We start from the raw sequence: 23,172 nt of genomic DNA, 5'->3' as shown, positions 1-23,172 counted from the left end.
TGTAGCTTTTTTATTGCTTTCAACCTTTGTTATAATCATAACTGTGTCCATCGTTTGTGTAAGTAATTAGTGTCATATATTGCGATTTATTTTAATCAAAGTCATATTCACTGTCATTATCACATGTATCACTTTCATCATCATCATCATTATCATCAATCTGCCCAAATTCAATCATCATCTGTTTACATGCAGCTCTCACTTCTTCCCTTATAAGTTCTTTCTGATTGTCTCCTGTTACATCAGTTTGACACTCCGCTTCAACTGTTTGAATTTCAATTACTTTTTCTTGTGCTCCTTCACTTTCATTTGTCCTATTGTTGGGTTTCTGTTTTGGACGTTTTCTTCTGTCTTTCTCACTTCTCCAACGTTTTACTGCTTTCTCTGTTAATTGCTGACTATCTCCCGTGCTGGGACCATTTATTGATACTTTCATTAATGTCATTATCATGTCTTGTTTAAGAGAACTTCGGAGTCTAGCTTTTATTCTTTTAATTGTTAAAATTGAGAATGGAAATTGGGAATGTGTCAAAGAGACAACAACCCGACCAAATAAAAAACATCAGCAGAGGGTCACCAACAGGTCTTCAATGTAGCGAGAAATTCCCGCACCCGGAGGCGTCCTTCAGCTGGCCCCTTAACAAATATATACTAGTCCAGTGATAATGAACGCCATACTAATTTCCAAATTGTACACAAAAAGCTAAAATTAAAATAATACAAGACTAACAAAGGCCAGAGGCTCCTGACTTGGGACAGGCGCAAAAATGCGGCGGGGTTAAACATGTGTGTGAGATCTCAACCCTCCCCCTATACCTCTAACCAATGTAGAAAAGTAAACGCATAACAATACGCACATTAAAATTCAGTTCAAGAGAGTCCGAGTCTGATGTCAGAAGATGTAACCAAAGAAAATAAACAAAATGACAATAATACATAAATAACAACAGACTACTAGCAGTTAACTGACATGCCAGCTCCAGACTTCAATTAAACTGACTGAAAGATTATGATTTCATCATATGAACATCAGGCACAATCCTTCCCGTTAGGTGTTTAGTATCATACCATCATAACATATATGAGAAGAACATAACCCGTGTCATGCCAACAACTGTTTTTAGAATAAATGTGTTTAGTTCCGATGCAAAGACCTTATCAGTGACTCAATATTAACGCCAAAATATGCAATCTTTAATGACTTGACAACAGTATCGTAATTATATCCCTTCTTAATAAGTCTATTCAAAGGTTTTGTAAGTTTCTGAGGTGCTTGCAACACTTTCAGCCCAGGCATTTGAAACTGGCATTGATTGACAAATATCAGCAAGCTCAATAATATGAAGGCAAAAATTGCAGAAGTCAGTCTTTTTCGCTAACATCATTTTTAACATCATTTGTGTTTTGCTCAAATCTGAAGAATTATTATTATCTATTATTATCTTTTTTCCATTCTAGCATATTATACTTGACCATAGTTAACTTTCCATCTTGTAAATCTTTCTTCATTTCTTCCAGAGGTTGTTTCACTTGTCTCAATTAACTGACTTAGGATTTGCAGAACTGCAGCATAATCTTCAAAAACAGCTTGAACTGATAAGTCAAAAGAAAGCCAGCGAGTTGTACATGCCTTTTTCAGTCTCTTTGCAACCATTTTTCTGGAACTTTCAGCTTTAGATTGTTTGTACCTTCTTGTACTTTCAAGTAAACTGCAGTTTTTTTCGAAGAGTTTTGAAAAAAACTTCCATAATTGTATCAGTGTCAGCTGTGCAAGATCAATATCTTTAAGTTCTGTCTTTGTATCAGCACATGCAAGTGCAAGTTTATGACAGATACAGTGAATATTTATAATTCCTTGGTGTTCTTTTCTCAACAGTGCAGCCACACCATTCTTTTTTCCCGTCATCACAAAAGCCCCATCTGTTGCCAGGCTTCGGAGCTTACTTATGTCAATCCCTAGATTCTGTAACTTTTCCTTTATTACTTTTACAATTGTTTCAGCATCTGCTGCATCTGATTCCTTTAAAAGGTCAGCTGTATAAAGGAAATGGATTGTTTGGCACCCATCTCTATCAACATACTGTATAAAGCAAACTAACTGTTCAATCAAAGAAATATCAGTTACTTTATCTATCATCAGCCCAAAACTATCAGCCATATTGACTTCTTGTGCTAAGTCTTCTGTTATAACATCTATACTCAAGAACATTTCACGTATTGACCCAGAACTGCTATGGTTGAAATGTTTTATATGTGACACTCCAACTACAGCCCTTGGATGGTGCAAACTTCCCAAAAAAACGTGTTTGGTGTAATGGTGTTAGGTGTATGGTGCAATGGTGTAGGGTGTATAGTGCTATGGTGTATGGTGTAAGAGGAATGGTGTAATGGTGTATGAGGAATGGTGTGATTGTGTAACGTGTGATAGGGAAAGGTGTGAATGATGGTGTACGACATTTCATTAGTTGAAAACGAAGTTCCCTTTATTTTGTTTTATTCAAATTGTAAACCTAAACAATAATAATAATCTTAATATTTGAAATTTAATTGCATTATGGGTAATTTCGGATCGTGTAGATAGAATACGTAATGGTGTAATGTGTATTGTGTAAGGTGTATGGTGCAAAGGTGTAACGTATATGGTGTAATGGTACAAGGTGTATGGTGTAATGGTGTATGGTGTATGGTGTTATGGTGTATGGTGTTAGTTGGAAGTTTACACTATCCAAGGACTGTACTTCTAATAATTTAATTAGTGATTTAAATTTGCTATTTGCCACCTCTTCTTTGGCCAACCAATACAATGAGGTAAATGCAATTAAAAGTACTTCTGATGCATATTCTTACCTGTTATTGACCTCTTTTCGAAATGGGGAGACTCTCTGTATGTTTTCTTCAAGTTCTGCAGCTTTGTGAACCTTGGATTTGGAATGGTCCTATATAGCTTCTTTTCTGTATCGCAGGCCTGGTTTCATACAAGAAATATCTTTTTTCTTTGGATTTAAATTGTGATGGTTTTTGCACAGGAGACAGTACATTCTTTCTTGTTCTATATAGACAAGCCACCATAACCCTGTATCTTGACTGAAGGAGGTATTTTTGTCCATCAAAGTGCTATGTTTAAATCTGTGTTTATTTTTTTTTATGATGACTGAGGGTCTTCAAAACTTAAAGACTCGCATCCATCTTTACAGATGGAAAAATGGTGGATTTTCTTAGTAGAATCTTTAAACGTTTCTTCAAGTAGTTTTCTCTGTTTTTCTATGGCAATTCCTATTCTTGGCAATCTTTGAGTTTCAAAGTTTGTTGTTGTAGACCAGCGGTAGAATCAAAAATATTTTTTTTAATGCACCCACCGAACACACGGCTAAATTATATATCATTGAAAAGATAAAATTGTTGACTTTAATATTAATGATGCCGTAAGCATGAAAAGTGGTCGGAATTTTGCATAATTGAGGTCAAAGATCAACAATTGAATGTTAAATTTTTTTGTCTTTACTGTCTATTTTGGGCTAAACTTAGGAACATAAAACATATTAAACAATCAGGGGACAATATTTCATTCAACATATATGGAGCTTGTTAGGCATACCATTTTTTTTCTTTATACGTCATTTTTAACGTTAAAATTGACGTTTTTCGTTATATGATACATTTTGTTTATTTATGACTTCATTTAGTTTCCATACAAGGACAGAGATGGGTCCGATTACTTTCAATGTAATTGATTAAATTACAATTACTTTGTCATTTGTACGATTAAATTAAATTAATGATTACATCATTTCTGAAAGTGTCTGATTAAATTAATGATTACATTTGCAAAGTAATCATGATTACATCTGATTACAATGAATTAAAAAAAAAATTGTATGTATATATATATAGCATTTTTTAGAAAGTATTTTGTTTGCTATATTATAAAATGATAACTTCAAACTTCATCTATTTAATAAACCACAAAAGTTCACTTCATACATCCATGAACATTGTGTCACTGGTTATGACCCATTGCACTTTATCATCATTGATCTCTGAATTATTTTGACTTTAATTGAATATAGCTTTATAAAAAGAGTTTGCTGTTTGTCTTCTGACCTATTCTAGACTTTAATTTATATTTGTTTCAAAGTGCAGTTTATGGAAGTTAAAATATGGATGAAATAAAGTTACCAGTTTAATCAAATTGTAAACAAAATACAAGTACTAAAAATCATTGCATTTTACATGTCAAGTCCAAATACATACAAATAAAAATTTGCTAATTTTAAACAAGATATTTGTCCAACTTTTAATTAATTTTGTGCTAATTAGATAAATGATCAAATTTCTGATTTATCTTTTACCATATATATTGTCCTACAGCTATACTCAATTGGTAATTGCAACAAAAACAAACCTTAATTGGTTTCCTACCTGTCAGTTCAAAGTTGACAAAAATCACAACATTAACAAAAGATTATAATTAAGGGTTAAAGAAAACTATTACTTGAATATAACAGTTATTATCAAATATATATATATGTAAATTTTTTAATTGTGAATATATGTACAATATCTTTTACTTAGGCCATTGATGACTTTTCAATACTGTAACAGTTTATTTTTTACTGAAGTATACAAACCGATTATCATGCTTTATATAAAAAAAAGTAAACCAAACTATCTTAACATGTTAAATATTATTAGTAATTAAATAAAAATAACAAAAAGGTTCATTTATTGACCATAAACACAGTTTAAGATTTTTTTTCATTGTAATCAGAATGTAATCATAAAGTAATCAGGATTACAGGGTATTTTGAAAAGTAATTGATTAAATTAAATTACATGTAATCAGATTTTTGGCTGATTAATGATTACAATGATTACTTGAAAAATTGTAATCAATTACAGCTGATTAACGATTACAATTACAATTACCCCAAGTCTGTACAAGGATGACCTTGAACTTTGGTAATATTTTTTTCCATAAAAATGAAGTCTGAAGACGACTTGCTACTATACAAAAGTTTAAAGTCAGGTAAAGGGGAATAAAAGTTAATTTCATTGATTTCAGTTTCAATGGTCATGATGGTTATTTCAGTAAATTTTTGACATTTTTTTTGCAGACAAAAGCTGTCATTAATATTTTTGTTGTACAATTAAAATGTATTCATATAAGGTTTATAAAATATGTTAGCATCATATCAACGTTTTTTTGACGTTTTTTAACATTAGGAATGCCCGATCGTCCAATCATAATAAACGGAAATAGCTTCAGTGTCAAAGTAAACTAAACGTATATTAAATCAACAGAAAAAGTGGACAAAAACTAAAAGCAAAACAAGTTTATATATGAATTAGCATTATTAAGACGTAGATAGGTCAGGTAATCAAGCATCATCATCATCATTTATATCTGCCAGGTGTGTATTGATGTTTTTACAAAGGTCTGATGCTTAACATTGACACAGTTCAGTACAGGACAAATTCTGTTCAAAGCACACACAACTTTTACTGCAAACTGATTTTCCTTCGTATGTGCACACCAAATCTTGAAGGAAGTCAGATGACATTTGACCTTCAAACAAGACAGGTTCAAGACCACACTTTCCTTCATTTCAACCAAACTGTAGAGGCGATCCAATAGCAGACTTGGCGATATGTGCAGTCATCCAGATTTTGGTTGGGAAAGAAGACCTAAGGACGTGCTGTTTGAAAGATGATTCACAAGGAGGGAGTCGGACCAAGCTAGAATCTTCACATGTGGCTAATTTCACCCGGAAACTGTTCAGATTATTATGGCAGCGTTTGGACATTCCCTTTGGATCATAAAGTCTAGTTACGAGTTTTCGACTGACGGCTACCGAATCTTCTATATCTAATAAAGATATCTGGGACAAGTCATTGAAATGAACAGGCGTTTCTTTTAGTGCCTTTAGCATGGATTTCTTGCCTATGCCAAATAAAGACGATGTAGTATCACATCCTGTAATAGCGTGTGCAGCTGGTAGAATTTTACGCAAAACTCAATTTAACGACCCACACAACTCATGAACAGGAATGTAACGCCGACAATCCTTAATGCTAGTGATCATTCCTGTTTGAAACCAAAATTCAGATATATGAGTCATCTGTGGGAAATAATGTATTAAAAGTACTAGCACGTCCGTATCCGGTGACTTTACAATAATGCGACCGTTTACATCGTTTTCCCTGTACAGTTTGTCAGCATTCAATGCATGCATAATAATACGTGTATCTGCCTCTTCTTGTGTACTTGACAATTCACTGCAATCTGATATACCTTTGGGACTTATTATTTTCACTATTTCTGGATTGGGAAATGATCCAGCAAGGTACAGTTTTGTCCATCCATTAGACAACTATTTTCTTTCATATATTGCAAAGTGAATTCACCAAGAAACTTTATAAGTGACTGCTTGTTTTCACTGATTCATCTAAAACTTTGCTTGACATTTGGACAGCATCACCCATACATCCTTTAGTATTGCATCAATACCATCATTTTCCTCACACCATTTGAAAAACGAAGCAAACCATAACGATCGTAATGCTTCATATACGAGTGTTAAACCTCGAACTGAACGGTTAAACTGTTTTCCTAAGAGCATCTGGTCAACAGTGCATCCGGCATAAACACCAGAATCAACCATAAGATCCCGAAGACCTCCATCTGCCCACAAATTGCCAATACAAGCTATAAAGCAAGAAAGTGTGTGAAATCCACCAAGCCTCAAAATATGGGATTGAAAAACTTCCGGCATTGACCATTTCACTTGCTGTGATACTGCGTAAAGTTGTTGATCAAACGTCTGTATTGCAAAGTCCTGTCCTACTTCTTTTGACATGTCCATACATTTCTTCATTGTTGTATAAACGGTTGACATATCGCTTGGCTTCGAGTCAACAACTGGTGCATATGTAACAAATGTCCGACAAGGAAGTGATTCTGAGACTAGGCCATTAAACCCAGTCCAGAAGGGGATTGCTTGTTTAATTTGTTCTGGAAGTTCCATTGGAAATTTAATTACTTCTCTGAACAGAAGTCGCAGCAAAACCCAAACGGAGTCTAAAGAAGCTTCACATCTTTCTGAACAAGATTGTATATCACTATATGCATTCTCACGACGGGGAGGCTCAGGACGCTCTTTTGGCTTGTTAACTGGTACACAGTTTATCAAAGACATTGTCTGCTCGTCGACTGGTAGAGATTTTTCCTGTCCTCGTTTAAATTTAACCTGTTCAGCATGTACAGCGCTTGAATCTGTCATTATAGTCTGCAGTTGGAAAACAGCTCTAGCCATAGAATGGAAAGTATCCTTGCCATCCACCGTTTCCGTGTTTATGTCAATGTTATCTGATCCTTCCTGGATAAGACAACCATTGGAAGACAGCGGTACAATACCGTATGGAACATACACGCCATTTTTGATCCTATCAATTTCATGACTTGATAAGCTTGTTAGGTAACGCCTAACCTCATCATACGAACTGCAAAATCCATGAGCATTTAATGTTTCAACTAATTGTTTTGATCCAAATTCGTGATACAATTGTAATGCAAGACCAATTTGAAATGGAGTGATAACATTAGTACTCATTGAAACTATTCTTTCTGTAAGCGACATACATTTTCGAATTTTTTCTACGGTAGTATGATTTTGGTTTGAAACGGCCAGAAAAGACTTTTCATCTATTAACCAACAAATAAATTTGGTCAGGTTTGGGGGCATTGATTGAATTGACAACGGCAAAGAACATTCGGAAGGTGTTGGGTAATAATCATTGTTTAGATCAAGGCTATGAATATCACGCCTTAAAATATTGGCAGCGGTGTGTAAAATCTGTTCTTCACTTGTTGTATTTTTGGAACTTCCAATTTCCAAATCTAACTGTGATATTTTGAGTTCAGATTTTAGCTGACTTGCAGCTTTGATTGCGTCACTGATAGATATAGAGCTGCTGAACATGATATTTGATTTACCCTGGCCTTGTTGTGGTTGTATGACAATTGAATCACCTTAATAATTCATTAACCTATTTTGCAATTTATATGTTGTGTATTTGTCGGCATAGTCCTGTGGAAGCAAGAAACGAAATTTCTCAAGCAAGTTGGACATCATCAAAGCCTTATGCTTTACCATCAGGTCTGAATTAATTTCTGATACCAACTTCACAAATGCAGTATCGTGGTCAGAAGATTCTGCTTTTACTTTTCTGGGTGTTTTCAGTAGATATTTAGTTATACAGGCCGAATGATAAAGGGCATTTTCAGTAAAATTTTCATGTAAAACCGTTGACTCAATTTCATGATCCGAATTAAATCTAGCTGCCTAAAGTATATTCTTAATTCTGTCTTCTGATTCCACTTTGTGCAATTTAGCATCTTTTTTGTAAGTTTTGTTCTTACAAATATTACAGGAATACCACTCTGATCGAGTTGTGATTCTAGATGTGCATGCAGCAGGTGAAAAAATGCAAGCACCACCTATATTCTCCTCCGTTTCCATAAAATCTTGTTTATAACAAGATAGATTCTGCTTACTGGTGTAAGATTTACAACAAGATCTATGGTATTTAACATCAATAGTTTCCGAAAAAAATTGATTAATAGAAGACAACTCTTCTACAATCTTCAAATAGATCTCATCTTTCCGTAGTTTACTAGCTTCAATAAAACTAACTTTGCCCTTGTCAGTGAAAATATATAATTTTTCCGGGCTTTTAATCTGACAAATTATGCATTCCTGCCAATCTAAGGAAGACTTCCCTCTCTTTGCACTTGTTGGGGTAAGTTTTAAAGGACTACCGAACTGTGACATTATCCGGAAAATTTTCACAACAGATCCGGAATAATTTTTAAGCGATTACTTAACACCATGTAAACAATGATAAAAAAACAATATATTACCACTCTGGGTATTAAAAATAACAAAAAAAAAGACAAAAAACAATGAAATCAACAACAAAGCAAATATGAAACTAGTGTAAAGACAAATATAAACCCTAAAACTGATATTAATAAAACAATTTCAATGTGCAATGCTAATCGACATTTGGCTTGTACAGTGATAGAACTGAACGGAGTGAGGATTAAACAAAAATAAATGTCCCGGACCGTAATTCTGGAATTAAATAAATGTGTAACAGATTGATGTGTTCTATTCAAATTAAAAATTTCTTGTAAATCGAATAAGAAATGTTACAAACGAAAGTGGTTTTGTATAAAGTAAATATCGAAGTGTATATTTATGCCAAATAAACACAAATGAAGTGTTTTATAATTATCCTGTTATTAACGGAAACCGGTGAAAATCGTGTTAATCACAACTACTGAAGTAAAACTGTTTTTAAAATGTTAATGGTAAATATTTTTAAAACAATTATTGACTATTTTTATCGTCAGTGATATATTCTTACATTATCAATTTAAAAAATAGCCGTAATATTGTGATTCGTAATTATAATTAACATTTTAGTGTATCGGTGATTTTTTTCTATACACTACATGACGCTCTAAAAAGCCATTTTTACGGAAATTCGACCATACGATTTTCTTACGGCATGTTTAAAATATAAGTTTAACATGTATTCTTTCATTTAAAAAAAAATTCAGGTGTGTGTTCTTTGGGTGCATTAAACTCCTTAACTAAGCGTCTTTTCAGATTTCGCCGCTGCACTATTGAAACTGTACAGGAAGATGTATCATTAGTTTTATTTAAAAGCAAATTTTTAATCTCTACTTCTTTATTTTTATGATTATCATGTTTATCAGTATCTTTTGGGGTGGAACTTTGAGTGGGGGCTGCCTCTGACTGTGACTCAACGTCATTATCTAAAAAATAGATAACTCATTTGTCAAAACAGAAACAGTGGGAATAAAATTGAATGTAAGTTTCACTAAAATTCTTAAAGCAGTTTTCAATTTTGAAATAAAGGTTCCGTGGGAGTTTCTTTCAAAATCAAAAGTGGATGAAAATTACTTTAGAACAGAGGAATAGACAGATGGACAGCAGACATTTCTTGTCTTTATAAAGCAAGGATATAAATAAAAAATAAATTCTATTTTTTTTTAATTCATAAAATACATATGATTAAAATTTCAAAACTGTACAAGGTTAATTTCTTTAAGATTTGCAGCAGCTTCCACCATAACCACTTTAGACAAATGTAAATTTGGGCAAAATGTGAATAATAAATATAATTAAAAATCATATATATATAATATCATATTATGCAGAAGCCATATGCCAACTGCAACAATAAAATTGAGAATGGAAATGGGAATATGTCAATGAGACAACAAATAGATACATTCATAATTCAAAAATTGAAAATAATACATGCAAACCTCTTACCTAAGATAAACTGATGTAATTTTACTCAATAAAAACTTAACATTCCGATTTCGAAGGCGTCAATTGCAAAAGGTTTTGTTAAGTGTTAAATTAAAAAAAGTTTATGTTTAAATAAATAAGACATAAATGTTCCTGTCAGCTAACGTTTTTACATGCATGCAAATTATAAAGTGTTGTATTCATGTTTGACAGCAATGGGTCGCTGTATATCAGCTGCTTGTAAATTTGTAAATTTTAAAGATACTAAGGTTTCAACTCCCTCGGACAGAAAGTAAAATCACAAAAAATATTAACTCCGAGGAGAATTCAAAACGGAAAGTCCTTGAGCAAATTCTTATTAGACATTTGAAGTTGCATTTTTGATTGCAGAAAATTATATTGAAAATACGATAAATCCCCACCAATCTGGAGTGTTTATCTAGATTTATAAACTGTACTACAAGAAAAAAACCCCTCAAAGTCAAGATATTGAAAGCCGAAGATTTTAAAGAACATAAATACCTTAAATGTTTTTAAACAGTTGTTGTCCTTTCATTCAAATGTGTTTGTGCTTTTGATTTTGCCATTTAAAAAGGGATTTCCGTTTTGAATTTTCCTTGGAGTTCGGTATATTTATGATTTAACTTTTTTTTTTTGACAAACCGGAACATTGAAAAAAATGGTGAACTTTTAATGAGGGGCTTGATACAGATTGCATGGAAGCGATCAAATAATTCCATGATCAAAAGGAAAAATGTTGAACTACAAATAACAGCCTACATACAACAGTTGAAACACATGTTGGATAGCAAAACTAAGGAACAAATGTTAATTTGTTATAAACTTGATTTAAAAGTATATTTAAATTCAAGACTCTGAACTTGTGATGACATGACTGTTGAAATCTATTTCAGTGTAATTGATTTTTGCAGGTATCTAAAGGCAAAAGCAATGTATAGATCAATATTCTTAATTGTGGTCACTGTTTTGAAAAGTGCAGACTTTAGTTGTCCTTCTGTATGTGGTTGTGGCGAAACAGTTTGGTGCGAATCTCAAAATATTGCAACAGTTCCCACTGGATTTCCAAATTCAACAACATCACTGTAAGTATTCAAAACTGAATTAAGTAGTTGTAAATAATACAGTAATCATTAGCTGTTTCAGTGCTTATTAGAATAATTTCCGCAAAACAATAGTATTTAAGATGTCTAGAACAAAGAAGGCTGGTAAATCGACCCTTATGTGCATCAAAAGAAGAGTAATTAATCAGAAAAACACACAAACCGTCGTCATCTCTTATATGTACTACATATTGTGTTGAGCTTGTTTACTCTGCTTCTGTAAAACTTTCAAAGAAAATACTTCAGATGACTAATTTTGAAAACTTAATCTAGCCATATTTAAATAATGTACAGTTGAATTTATTTCGTGTGTCTGTAATCTATTTCATACTTAATTGTTGTGCTTATGTGCAATCATTGACGGTAAAAAAAAACACTGTTAATCAGTATTATGCGTTTGAGTTTTAACCCATGAATAACCTGCATCGATTTTCATCCGTTTAGTGGCAATTGTTCTTCCCTCCTATGAATGTAATTGTGCATATAACTCTCTTAAAATAGACAATGCCATATTTTCAAAAACGAAGATAAAAATTCCTTTATGCAATTGGAACTACTTTAGATATGCTTCACAGTCTCTTTCAGGTTTTCATTTTTTTTTTTAACATTTACAAGTGGTTTTCATTCTTGGACGGATTACAATCGTATAAAATATGAAATAATCTTTACAAAATTTAAATACAAAAACTCTCAGTTCATTTAAGATTCTAATAACATTTTATAAGAGACCACTTTTTTGCTCTCCCTTAAATGGTTTCTTATAACAAGTTTGACTGTATTTTCTAAGTTGAAATTTTACTCTCTGTATGTCCTAAATGAATTACTGTCATAGTAGATTTTCAAGAGGGTAAAACAGTGACTGTCCTTTTTTCACCATTCCTCATATGATCATAATTTATAAAATATTAACTAACATTTGTTAGGTAGAGTATACTGATATAATGAAGACAAAACCCGAGAAAATATAGCTCACTTTGATAGATATACGAAGATGTGGTAATAGTGTCAATAAGACAACTCATTATCCAATTCACAATTTGTAAACGAAAAACCATTATAGGTCAAAGTACGGTCTTCAACACGGAGCCTTGACTCACAACGAACAATATGCTATAAAGAACCCCGATATGACTAGTGTAAAACCATTCAAAAGGGGCAACAAAAGGTCTTATCTATACAAAACTCGAGAACACGACATCAACTGAACAATAGGTTCCTGACTGAGAACAGATGCATACTCATGCGGTTTATATATCTTGACTGTCGCAAACATTCACTCTCACCGGAAACAGTGCTATTATGTTGAAACATGAAACGACACACAATAAATATCAATTAAAATGGCGTAACTAGATCAAATAGACAACACACAAAACCAATCTATGACAAAATATAAATAATAAAAGATGTTTCAAAGCAAAATTGAAAAGAAATCATTCATGGCATGCTCTATGATCATTTTGTTATGGGGAGGCATTATATTGGTCGATAGTTACACAATTCTGATAAGACTAATACGATATTTTATCGGTCGAGGCGTACGAAAATACCTTAGGATAGATTGGCTACTCCCGTTTCCTCTACATGAATCATGTGCATAACACTTTCTACTTAATATATATAGACACTCATAGCCGTGTGCATATATGGTGTTTAAATTTAAAATTATGTAAGCAGCTAAGTATATATATTTTTTATCAAATAAAACGAGAAACAACGAGAATGAAAGCAGTCATTTTTTCAGTACGTGTCAAACACGATTTTGTAATAAATAAGAACATGGCTTTGTTTACATAGCGTTATAAGGACGACATATGATAATTGAGATCTCTTTGTTTAGCATGTTTATTAATTTGTCCTTTAAAAGGCACATTTATTTGTTTATATAGTTATCTGTATCTATTTTAACTGACATTTTACAGATATTTTCAAAACACTCAAATCACAAAACTAGAAGGAAATTTGTTCCAAGAGTTGACTGCTCTTCATACCTTGTGAGTATATTGAATCTGCAAGAAAAAAAACACCATTTGTTGAAGTTTGCTCTTGCATTATATTACTTATCTCTTCGTTTGTGACTTACCAAAGATGGGCGAAAGATACCAGAGGGACAATAAAACACATATATCGAAAATAAACTGACAACGCCATGGCTAAAAAAGAAAAAGACAAGCAGACAAATAATACTATACGTACAAGACACATAATATAGAAAACTAAAGGCTAAGCAACACGAACCCCTACAAAAAATGTGGGTGATTCTCCGAGAGAGTAAGCAGATCATGCTCCACGTCGTGTTGTTCATAGTATTACAAACCCGGTACATAGTTTAACTCAGTAGGTGATATTTGTGAGAAGTGAACGGGATTATAGTACGACATACGGAACATATCCGATATCACCTGTAAAACGAATTTTCCATAACAGTCAACCATCTTGTAATGGAGTCCATAAAATTAGTCGCATCACCGGGTTTATACTTACATAAGCAAAAAGTAAAATCACAAAAATACTGAACTTAGAGGAAGATCAATTGGGAAAGTGAGAAGTGAACGTGAAACAACTGGTGGCCAATGTCGAGCAGGATGAGCTTACTTTTTTGGATTCGAGCGTCACTGATGAGTCTTTTGTAGACGAAACGCGCGTTTGGCGTATATACTAAATTTAGTCCTGGTATCTATGATGAGTTTATTCACCCTATCGAAACCCGAGATTACCCCTTGTTTTTATGTGGTACGTTGATAAGTCTTTAGTTTATTATGTTGTGATTTCGGATCCGTGATTTTCATAAAGTTGTTTGTCTTTTACTCGTTTGTCGATATTTTACCATGTTGTTGTCAGTATGTTTTTATAAAAATGCAAAGTTTGCATTAAATACTCATTAAAAAGGATGAAAAAAAACATTTGTCGACCAATATTACATTACCTACATAATTTTCAAAATTAGAAAGGACCTGCACCAATTCAGGAATATGGCAGTTGTTATCCATTCGTTTTATGTGTTTGAGATTTTTGATTTTGCCATTTAATGAGGGATTCTCCGTTTTGGATATTATTCGGAGTTCAGTATTTTTGTGATTTTACATTTTAGTACTCGTCAGACATTTCGCTTACCGTCAAACAGTAGTATTCCTACATTTCACTTTATTTTACTCCAAAATCCATTGACAGAAATACAGTACAAATAAAAGCAAGAACAATTAGGATAGAGAAATACATACATTGATACGTTTCGATATGTCAACCAGAGAATAACAACGAACAAGTAAAAGTAATAAATGACAGTATACACATACAGCTTTTGAAATTATGAGCTGTGCGTCACACGAATGTTGCAACTCAACAAATAAAGACAACAGTAGTACACCGCTGTTCAAAACTCATAAATCCATGGACAAAAAACATTATCGGGGTAACAAACTAGAACTGAGGGAAACGCATTAAATATAAGAGAACAACGACACAACATTAAAATGTAATACACACAGAAACGGACTAAGCATTAGACAAAAAGCGACATCGCAGGTAAATTTCAAACATGTTATATGAAATCAGGATTAAGGCTGTTATGGTGTTATTTTGGTGTATTTTCTAACAATTAAAAAATGATTATTAATACAGAATTGTATTAGTAATGGCGTCATCAATGGTATTTCGTTTTTTTTCTAAGTCAAACTTTGCAAAAACAAATATATTCTGTGCATATAGTTGATTTAAACTAAAAATCATTTAAATGAAGTAGGTTATATATCATTTTTACTTTTCCAAAATGTCCTATTAGAATTACAATAAAACATCGTTACTAAGAAAATGAATGTTTGATGTACATGTACCGAAACCCGAGGGTATCAACAGCCCAGTAGTCAACACTTCGGTGTTGACATGAATATCAATAATGTGGTCATTTTTATAAAATTTCCTGTTTACAAAACTTTGAATTTTTCTGAAGACTAAAGATTTTCTTATCTAAGGCATAGATTACCTAAGGCGTATTTGGCACAACTTTTTGGAATTTTGAATCCACAATGCTCATCAACTTTGTACTTGTTTAGATTTATAATTTTTTTAATTTGAGCGTCACTGATGAATCTTATGTAGACGAAACGCGCGTCTGGCGTACTGAATTATAATCCTAGTACCTCTGATAACTATTAACACCACTGGGTCGATGCCACTGCTGGTGGACGTTTCGTCCCCGAGGGTATCACCTGCCCAGTAGTCAACACTTCGGTGTTGACATGAATATCAATAATGTGGTCATTTTTATAAAATTTCCTGTTTACAAAACTTTGAATTTTTCTAAAAACTAAGAATTTTCTTATCCCAGGCATAGATTAGCTTAGCCGTATTTGGCACAACATTTTGGAATTTTGAATCCACAATGCTCATCAACTTTGTACTTGTTTGATTTATAATTTTTTTTTAATTTGAGCGTCATTGATGAGTCTTATGTGGACGAAACGCGCGTCAGGCGTACTAAACTATAATTCTGGTACCTTTGATAACTAATAGCAAAACGATTCACACTTCGCAAACATTCATTTTCGGAAATTGTTCAACTTTCGGTACTTAAAAGACCAGACGACGTAGAGGGTAAACCACAATCTGAACCACAATTTGAGACTTGGTAAAAATGTTGTTAGTTAATTCAGTCACATCATTTATATTAACCATTCGTGATGGTGCCCATAAAAGTTTTTGAGTGTTATTTTAAATCTTTCCTCCTCATAGTTCTAATGTAACAGACACCTGTATCTATATAGTTTTAATACAGACAAGCATAACGTATCAACTGAGATTTGTAAACAGACATCTTCGATTTAGGACTTTTATAAAAAAAAAAACGTTGTTCAAAACATTTTCGAGCGTTAACTTTGATTTTAAATGTTATAAATAATCAAATTGTAATTCATTAATCTGTGCTTTAAAAGACACTTTGATTGGTTAGTACGATTTATTTTATCTATTAAGAAGAAATGACATTTTACAGAAATCTTGATAACAATCAAATCACCGATATAGATGTTAATGCGTTCACAGGATTAATAGCTCTCTCATCCTTGTGAGTATATTGATTCTGCAAAAAACTAAAGTACTATTAATTAATACTGATTTACCTTTGCGTTTATATGGTCAACACGACGGATGTCAAATTTAAAGCAGGATTTGCTTATACTTACACTCCAGGAGCATATGAGATAACCCCTGTTGTGGGGTGGTATATAATGCTCAGTCCACAACCCCTGTTGTGGGGTGGTATATAATGCTCAGTCCACTATGTTATGTATGTTGTGTTCTCCGTACTGTTTTTTGTCTTTTGATAGTTTTTCGTTTTATTTATAATTATCATTGTCAGTTTGTTTCTAGAAAATAACCATTCGGCAAAGCTTCGGTAGAAAACTCGACTAATATACATACAATAAAATCCGTTGATACGAAGTATAAAATAAATCATTTTGCCAAACATAATGCATCCTTACACTGTTTTGAAATTTTAACTGACAAAAGTAGAGGAAAAATGAGATGAAACCTTCATAGGGAGACAAATAATCTGATGCTATACATCTTTATCTGGCTACTCTATAAAGAGAACGTGAGCAAATCATGAAATCGGGATTGAGGATACCGAGCATGTCGAAAGGCTCTCTTTTGTAAGTGAATCTAAATGTTTTGACTGATATGTTTTACAAACCACCTTTATCGTCTACGTCTTCAAACACAGAAATATAGATATATCTTTAAAAAAAAATCACATTATAACATGTTTTATTTTATGATTAATTTAAATGTTTTATACAATCAATTTTTAAATCATTATTCCTATGAATAATTATTATTTTTTGTTAGTTTATTTTTTAGTTTGTTTATTTTATTATAAATAATTACATGGTAATATCATGTCTTTTAATAGAACTTTGATTAATACAATTATTTCTATCTATTTTAAAATAAAATTCAGGCAGTTGAATAACAATCGAATTACTACTCTGGGTGTAAATCTATTCCAAGATTTGGCAGCTCTTCGAACCTTGTAAGTATATTGATGCTGAAAGAATAAAAAGCAAGAATGTGTCCAAAGTACACGTATGCCCCATTTGCACTATCATTTTCTGTGTTCAGTGGACCATGAAAATGGGGGAAATATCTAATTTGGCATTAAACATGTTACAATTAGAAAGATCATATCATAGGGAACATATTAACTAAGTTTCAAATTGATTGGACTTCAACTTCATCAAAAACTCCCTCGACAAAAACTTTAACCTGAAGCGGGACAGACGGACGGACGAACGAACGAACAAACGAACGGACGGACGGACGCACAGACCAGAAAACCTAATGCCCATTAAGAGGGACGAAAGATACTAGAGGGACAGTCAAACTCATAGATCGAAAATAAACTGACAACGGCATGGCTAAAAAAGAAAAAGACAAACAGACAAATAATAGCAAACAAGATACAACATAGAAAATTAAAGACTTAGCAACACGAATCCGACCAAAACCTGGAGGTGATCGAAGGTGATCTGGAGGGATAAGCATATCCTGCTCGTGTTGCTCATGTTATAACAAACCCGGTTAATAGTCTAATTCGGTAGGTCACATTCGTAAAAATTGAAAGGGATTGTAGTTACGACATAAAGAACATATCGGATATCATCTGTGAAACGATAATATCATAGCGGTAAACCAACTCCTAATGGCGTCCATAAAATTTACGAAGGATAATTTCAACCATTTGGTAAGATTTTCAACATTAAAAACTCTTCACTGTATTATAAGTAACTCTTTTTTGTATTATTAAATAACTTTTCATTGTAATCTAATGACTCTTTATGATATTTTTTATTCTCTTTATTGTATAATATCAACTGTCAGAATATATGCAATAGGTTAACAAGTTTTCAGCTCTGTTTCACCTTCCATTGCCTAATATATATCTTGTACGTTTAAATGTTTATATTTAAAAAAATAGACAGATGTGATGTCATGGTACATTTAGAAAATATTTTATTTTCAGGGAACTGCAAATAAATCAAATATCAAATCTGAATGAAAATGCATTCAGAGGCTTGACAATACAATTGTTTACTATCTTTTAATTTGAGAGATATGACAAATATGATGTGGCAGTATACTTTAATCATAATAATAGCAATCGAATTTCTTCTGTAATTTATTTTTCCAATGAGTTTATTTTGACTTTTCCGTTACAATTTCGCATTGGCATTTTCGCCTCCATAATCTTAGATATATATTAAGCTTACTATTAAATCCCATGTCATTTTGTTTTTTGTTGTATTGCTGTCAAATTCAAGAATTAAATTAATCTAGATAAAAAAGCTAGAATTTGCAGTTCGAACAAAATAGAGATAGTACACTTTAAGTTTTTTAATAACTTTTTCAAATCAACTTGGATTTTATTCAAACTATATAGCTACCTTGGTGGTGCATTAATCTTACTAAATTCAAGTTATTAAAACAATTAAAGTGTACTATCTCTATTTTGTCCGAATTGCAAATCCTAGCTTTTTTTTTACAAAGATTACTTTAATTCTTAAATTTTACAGCAATACAACAAAAAACTAAATGAAATAGGATTCAGTAAGCTTGATTTATGTCTAAGATAGCTGCATAGTTTGATGAAAATCCAAGTTGATTTGAAAAAGTTATAAAAAAAATTAAAGTGTACTATCTCTATTTTGCCCGAATTGCAAATCCTATCTTTTTTTTACCAAGATTACTTTAATTCTTAAATTTTACAGCAATACAACAAAAAACTAAATGAAATGGGATTCAGTAAGCTTGATATATATCTAAGATAGCTGCATAGTTTGATGAAAATCCAAGTTGATTTGAAATACCCATAAAAAAAAAAAAATGAAAGATGCTTATCTGAACTTTTTTATAATAATTTTTATTTTTACATATTGTAAAATTAAATTCTTTCATTTCACAGCAATAAATCAAACTACATAATAAGCATGAATTTTGTAAGATCAATATTAACTTTAGTTAGATGGGCTGATTTACACCAGTCAAAACTAAATTTGAAGGTCAGGACTAGTCGAGACAGGTGAAGACTGGTTGAGACTGAGTCGATACTAGTCGAGACAGATCGAGACTAGTCAAGACAGGTCGAGACAGGTCGAGCCTTGGTCAAGATCATTTCAGACTACACAAAGATCATTAAGTACTGAATCAGACTAATTAAGTAAAGTCAAGACCTAGTCGAGTACACTTAAGCACAGTTAAAGGGAAATCACACTATTTATACTACTAATAATAAATCATTGAAATTTTGCATGTAGACATATCACACTTATTACAATATTTTAGGCGAAAAAAAAATTGGGGTCACCGATGTTATTTTCGAGATATGACGTCATCAAAAAGTAAAGAATCGCGTTATACCGAAATATAGAAATAGCGCTCTAAATTGCTAATTGAAGGCAAAATTATTGAAAAACGATGTTTTACTGGTAAAACTAAAACAGTCAATTGTAACTTTTACCTTATACACATTTATTTTTCTCAGTTTCCTTATTTTTCAAGGCCTTTGAACATTTCCCGCCGTTTTTAATTTCGATTTATTATAGATTTTTCTTGAAATAAAAAAAATCTACTAATGTTTTTTCCTTCAAACTTCTGCATAAGTTGCAGCTTCAGGGGAGATTTTAAAACCATAAATAAAAATGGGGGGTCACCGATGTTTTAAATCCGCTAAAACGGAAACAATCTTATTATCGATTTTTAGCGGGAACTATAACTAACGTTATAGAACGACGTTGCTAGTATAGGAGCATTTCTTGCAATGCTTGGAACTTTTGGGTTGAACTAAACCTTTTCACTACAAAATATAATAACATTTTTTCAGGGTATTCGGAATCCGACAATCTGACTGTATCACTGTCGACAGGCAAGTGATCACATTGTGTGATTTGAACTAGCATTACTAGATTTTTTTCATTGTTTTCATGAATTTTGCAAAATTTTCAGTGGCAAATATTACATGATCACCAGCACAAAACTTTTGTCTATATGAGTGGAATATTCCTCCACCAGACGGACCATTAATGTGTTGGTTACAGTTAAGCAGTACTCTGTGAGACATGTAACTCTACATAAATACATGAGTGTGTGTGTGTTGAATATTTCTCTTGATGGAGACTTTTAAAGCCAAATGTTTAGTACGTGTTAAATTTTTATACGCCCATTTACGGGACGTACATGTATTGTGGTATACCGTTGTCCGTCTGTCCGTCCGTCCGTCCATCGTCAACATGTCGGACGCTTCAACCAATTGGCATACAACTTTGGTGAGTTTTTTGTATCTATTGGCGTGAGCTTCCTTTCGTCTTTTATGAATTTTAGATTTTATGTTTCCGAGTTATAGGGTTTTACTATTAAAAAAAGTTTTCGGACAATAACTCAATAAGTGCTTTCGGCAGTTTTCATGAAACTTTAGTGCATTGTTCATATCGATTGATGTAAGCTCCCTTTATAATTTTATAGATTTTCGATTTTACGATTCCGAGATATGGGGTTTTATTCATTAAAAAGGGGGGTTTTCCAGTTTTCGTACGCTAACTCTAAGATGCTTTCACCAATTTTCATACAACTTTGATGAATTGTTTATATCTGTTGATGTAAATTCCGTTTTGATTTTCATTAATTTCTTATATGAAATTGAGAAGTAATGAATTTCTCTGAAATATATTGTACCACACGGTTTCATATCACAAATTGAGGTTTGGGGTACATGTAATTGCTCCAAACGTTCAGGAATTAGGGTTCAAAAACAAGCATTTTACTAGTTATATTATTTTACAATAACTTGTGTTTGAGTGTATGGATCTATCTAAAATTGTACTACAAGGTTCCACACTACAAAAAGAAGGCTGGGATTGAGTTTGGGGTAATTGCAACAAGAGGAATGGGGGTGGGGGTGGGGGGATATTAATTTTTTCTGTAAATTTTTGAAAATTTCAATTTTTTTGAAATATATCAAGAAGAAATCTCCAATTGCACAACAGTTTTTTAAGACCTTCGACCATATTTATTTTGTGTCAAAAATCTATATTGTGTCAAAAAGGAGTAGGTCCGGTAAGGACCGATTTTGGCCTCAAATTTCAGGTTCATCTGACGAAAGATTTTGACCACTTTTTAAATACTTAAGTGTCTATTTTATTTGAATTAATTAGTTTATGGGAAAAATTTTAACTGATTTAGTCATTAAAAACGATCCGATTCAAGCTCAAATATGAAAAATCTACCAAATATGCCGAAAAATGTCACTTTTCAGATGGTTTTTGGAAAAAATGGAAGTGGCCGCATCCGTGTTCATCCTCAACCTTTATATATGTTATGTATTATCATCAAATACAACTTACATTTCAATATTAAGGATGAACACGAATGCGGCCACTTTCGTTTTACACGAAAACCGTCTAAAATTTAACTAAAATGCTAGAATTGTGAAGATTTCAGTAATTTAGCATGACTTAATGGTGCTAGTACCGGATATATATGCATTGTATTGTCAAAAAACAGCACATATTTATGTAGCAGAAGCATTCTACTGTCCAATAAATAACTAAAAGTTTACATTTTAACAATTTTGTAAAACTGTTATATTTTGGGGCCAAAAAGGGGTCTTACTGAACCTACTCCTTTGATCACAGTCCAAATTCAGTATATATATCAAGCTTGGTATTGTGTCCAAACGTGCCAAAACTGTCAACCTCTGCGGGCGTATCAGACTGCGCTCAGCGTTGCATTTATTGTTGTTGGTGTAGGTCATCAATAGTACCAAAATATATAACTATGCATAGTGTTTGATATTCTCAGATTATTTGAAGTCTAGCGGTCTTATTTTTAACTTGTTGGTCCTACAGTTCGCTAACGACAGTTTGAAGAAATACTACAAAATATGATTTTTTTTGTGCCCAAATTATGTTAGCCTGAACAAAGCATTAAAGAGAGATTGAGTATCATGTACAATACAATGACGTTACGCACGTTATTGCGTCAATACCGTGTAATCAACCAGTTCACACTAATAAACAGCTTTTCTATAGTATCATAACAGTTAAGTTATATAAAACTTATATCCATAGACTATACAGGTAAATACTATTCCGAAAAAAAGTACAAATTGTTTTATCATATTTGACTCTAGTCTAAAATAAGGACAACATATTGACAAAAATATGCGTGTCAGACGTAACAGACTATACGCATAATCACTTTAGCAGTGGTGTTTGTGTTCTTCAAAATAGTGTTATATCCACGAAAATTCGAATGAATGATATGCTTTATATATAAAGTATAACAATATTACTGGATATGTGTTTCCAATACGACCAACGCTATTTTTGGCAAAAATAAATAGTGTTCATATTGGTCAGATTTTGGAAGATGTTAAGTTCTCAAATTTTATAGGTTTTGAAATATAAGATTATATGATATTTCGTTTGTGTAAATTCGGCTCACATAAGTGCATACATAGACCATATCAAAATCGAATTTTTGCAGCACTCACACTACATATAAAAATGCAACTGCTTCTGGCAAATGTCTTGCAAGATGCAATGTCGGATTTCGCCGTTTTTTACAAATAAATTGTCACGTTATTTATTAAAAATTTAGATTAGTTGCATGCTAAATAGTGCTTTTCCGTAATTGTGCTTTCACTTTACAAA

At 32.4% G+C, this 23,172-nt stretch overlaps 1 protein-coding gene across 1 annotated transcript; it reads right to left on the bottom strand.

Annotated features, from left to right (window-relative positions):
* Positions 1 to 1,462: 1,462 nt before the first annotated feature.
* LOC139514259 (zinc finger MYM-type protein 1-like) lies at positions 1,463 to 2,209 on the bottom strand. The gene has a single exon (XM_071303203.1). It carries the CDS (start codon positions 2,207 to 2,209, stop codon positions 1,463 to 1,465), a length of 747 nt encoding a protein of 248 aa, XP_071159304.1.
* Positions 2,210 to 23,172: the final 20,963 nt, after the last annotated feature.

Source organism: Mytilus edulis, chromosome 3 (genome assembly GCF_963676685.1).
Source record: "Mytilus edulis chromosome 3, xbMytEdul2.2, whole genome shotgun sequence".
NCBI lineage: Eukaryota > Metazoa > Mollusca > Bivalvia > Mytilida > Mytilidae > Mytilus > Mytilus edulis.
Note: the sequence above shows the minus strand (reverse complement) of the source record. Positions and strands in the feature narration are given on the sequence as shown.

Excerpts from the sequence above, each read along its gene's own strand:
- LOC139514259 (XM_071303203.1), bottom strand. The coding sequence starts at position 2,209 with ATGTTCTTGAGTATAGATGTTATAACAGAAGACTTAGCACAAGAAGTC.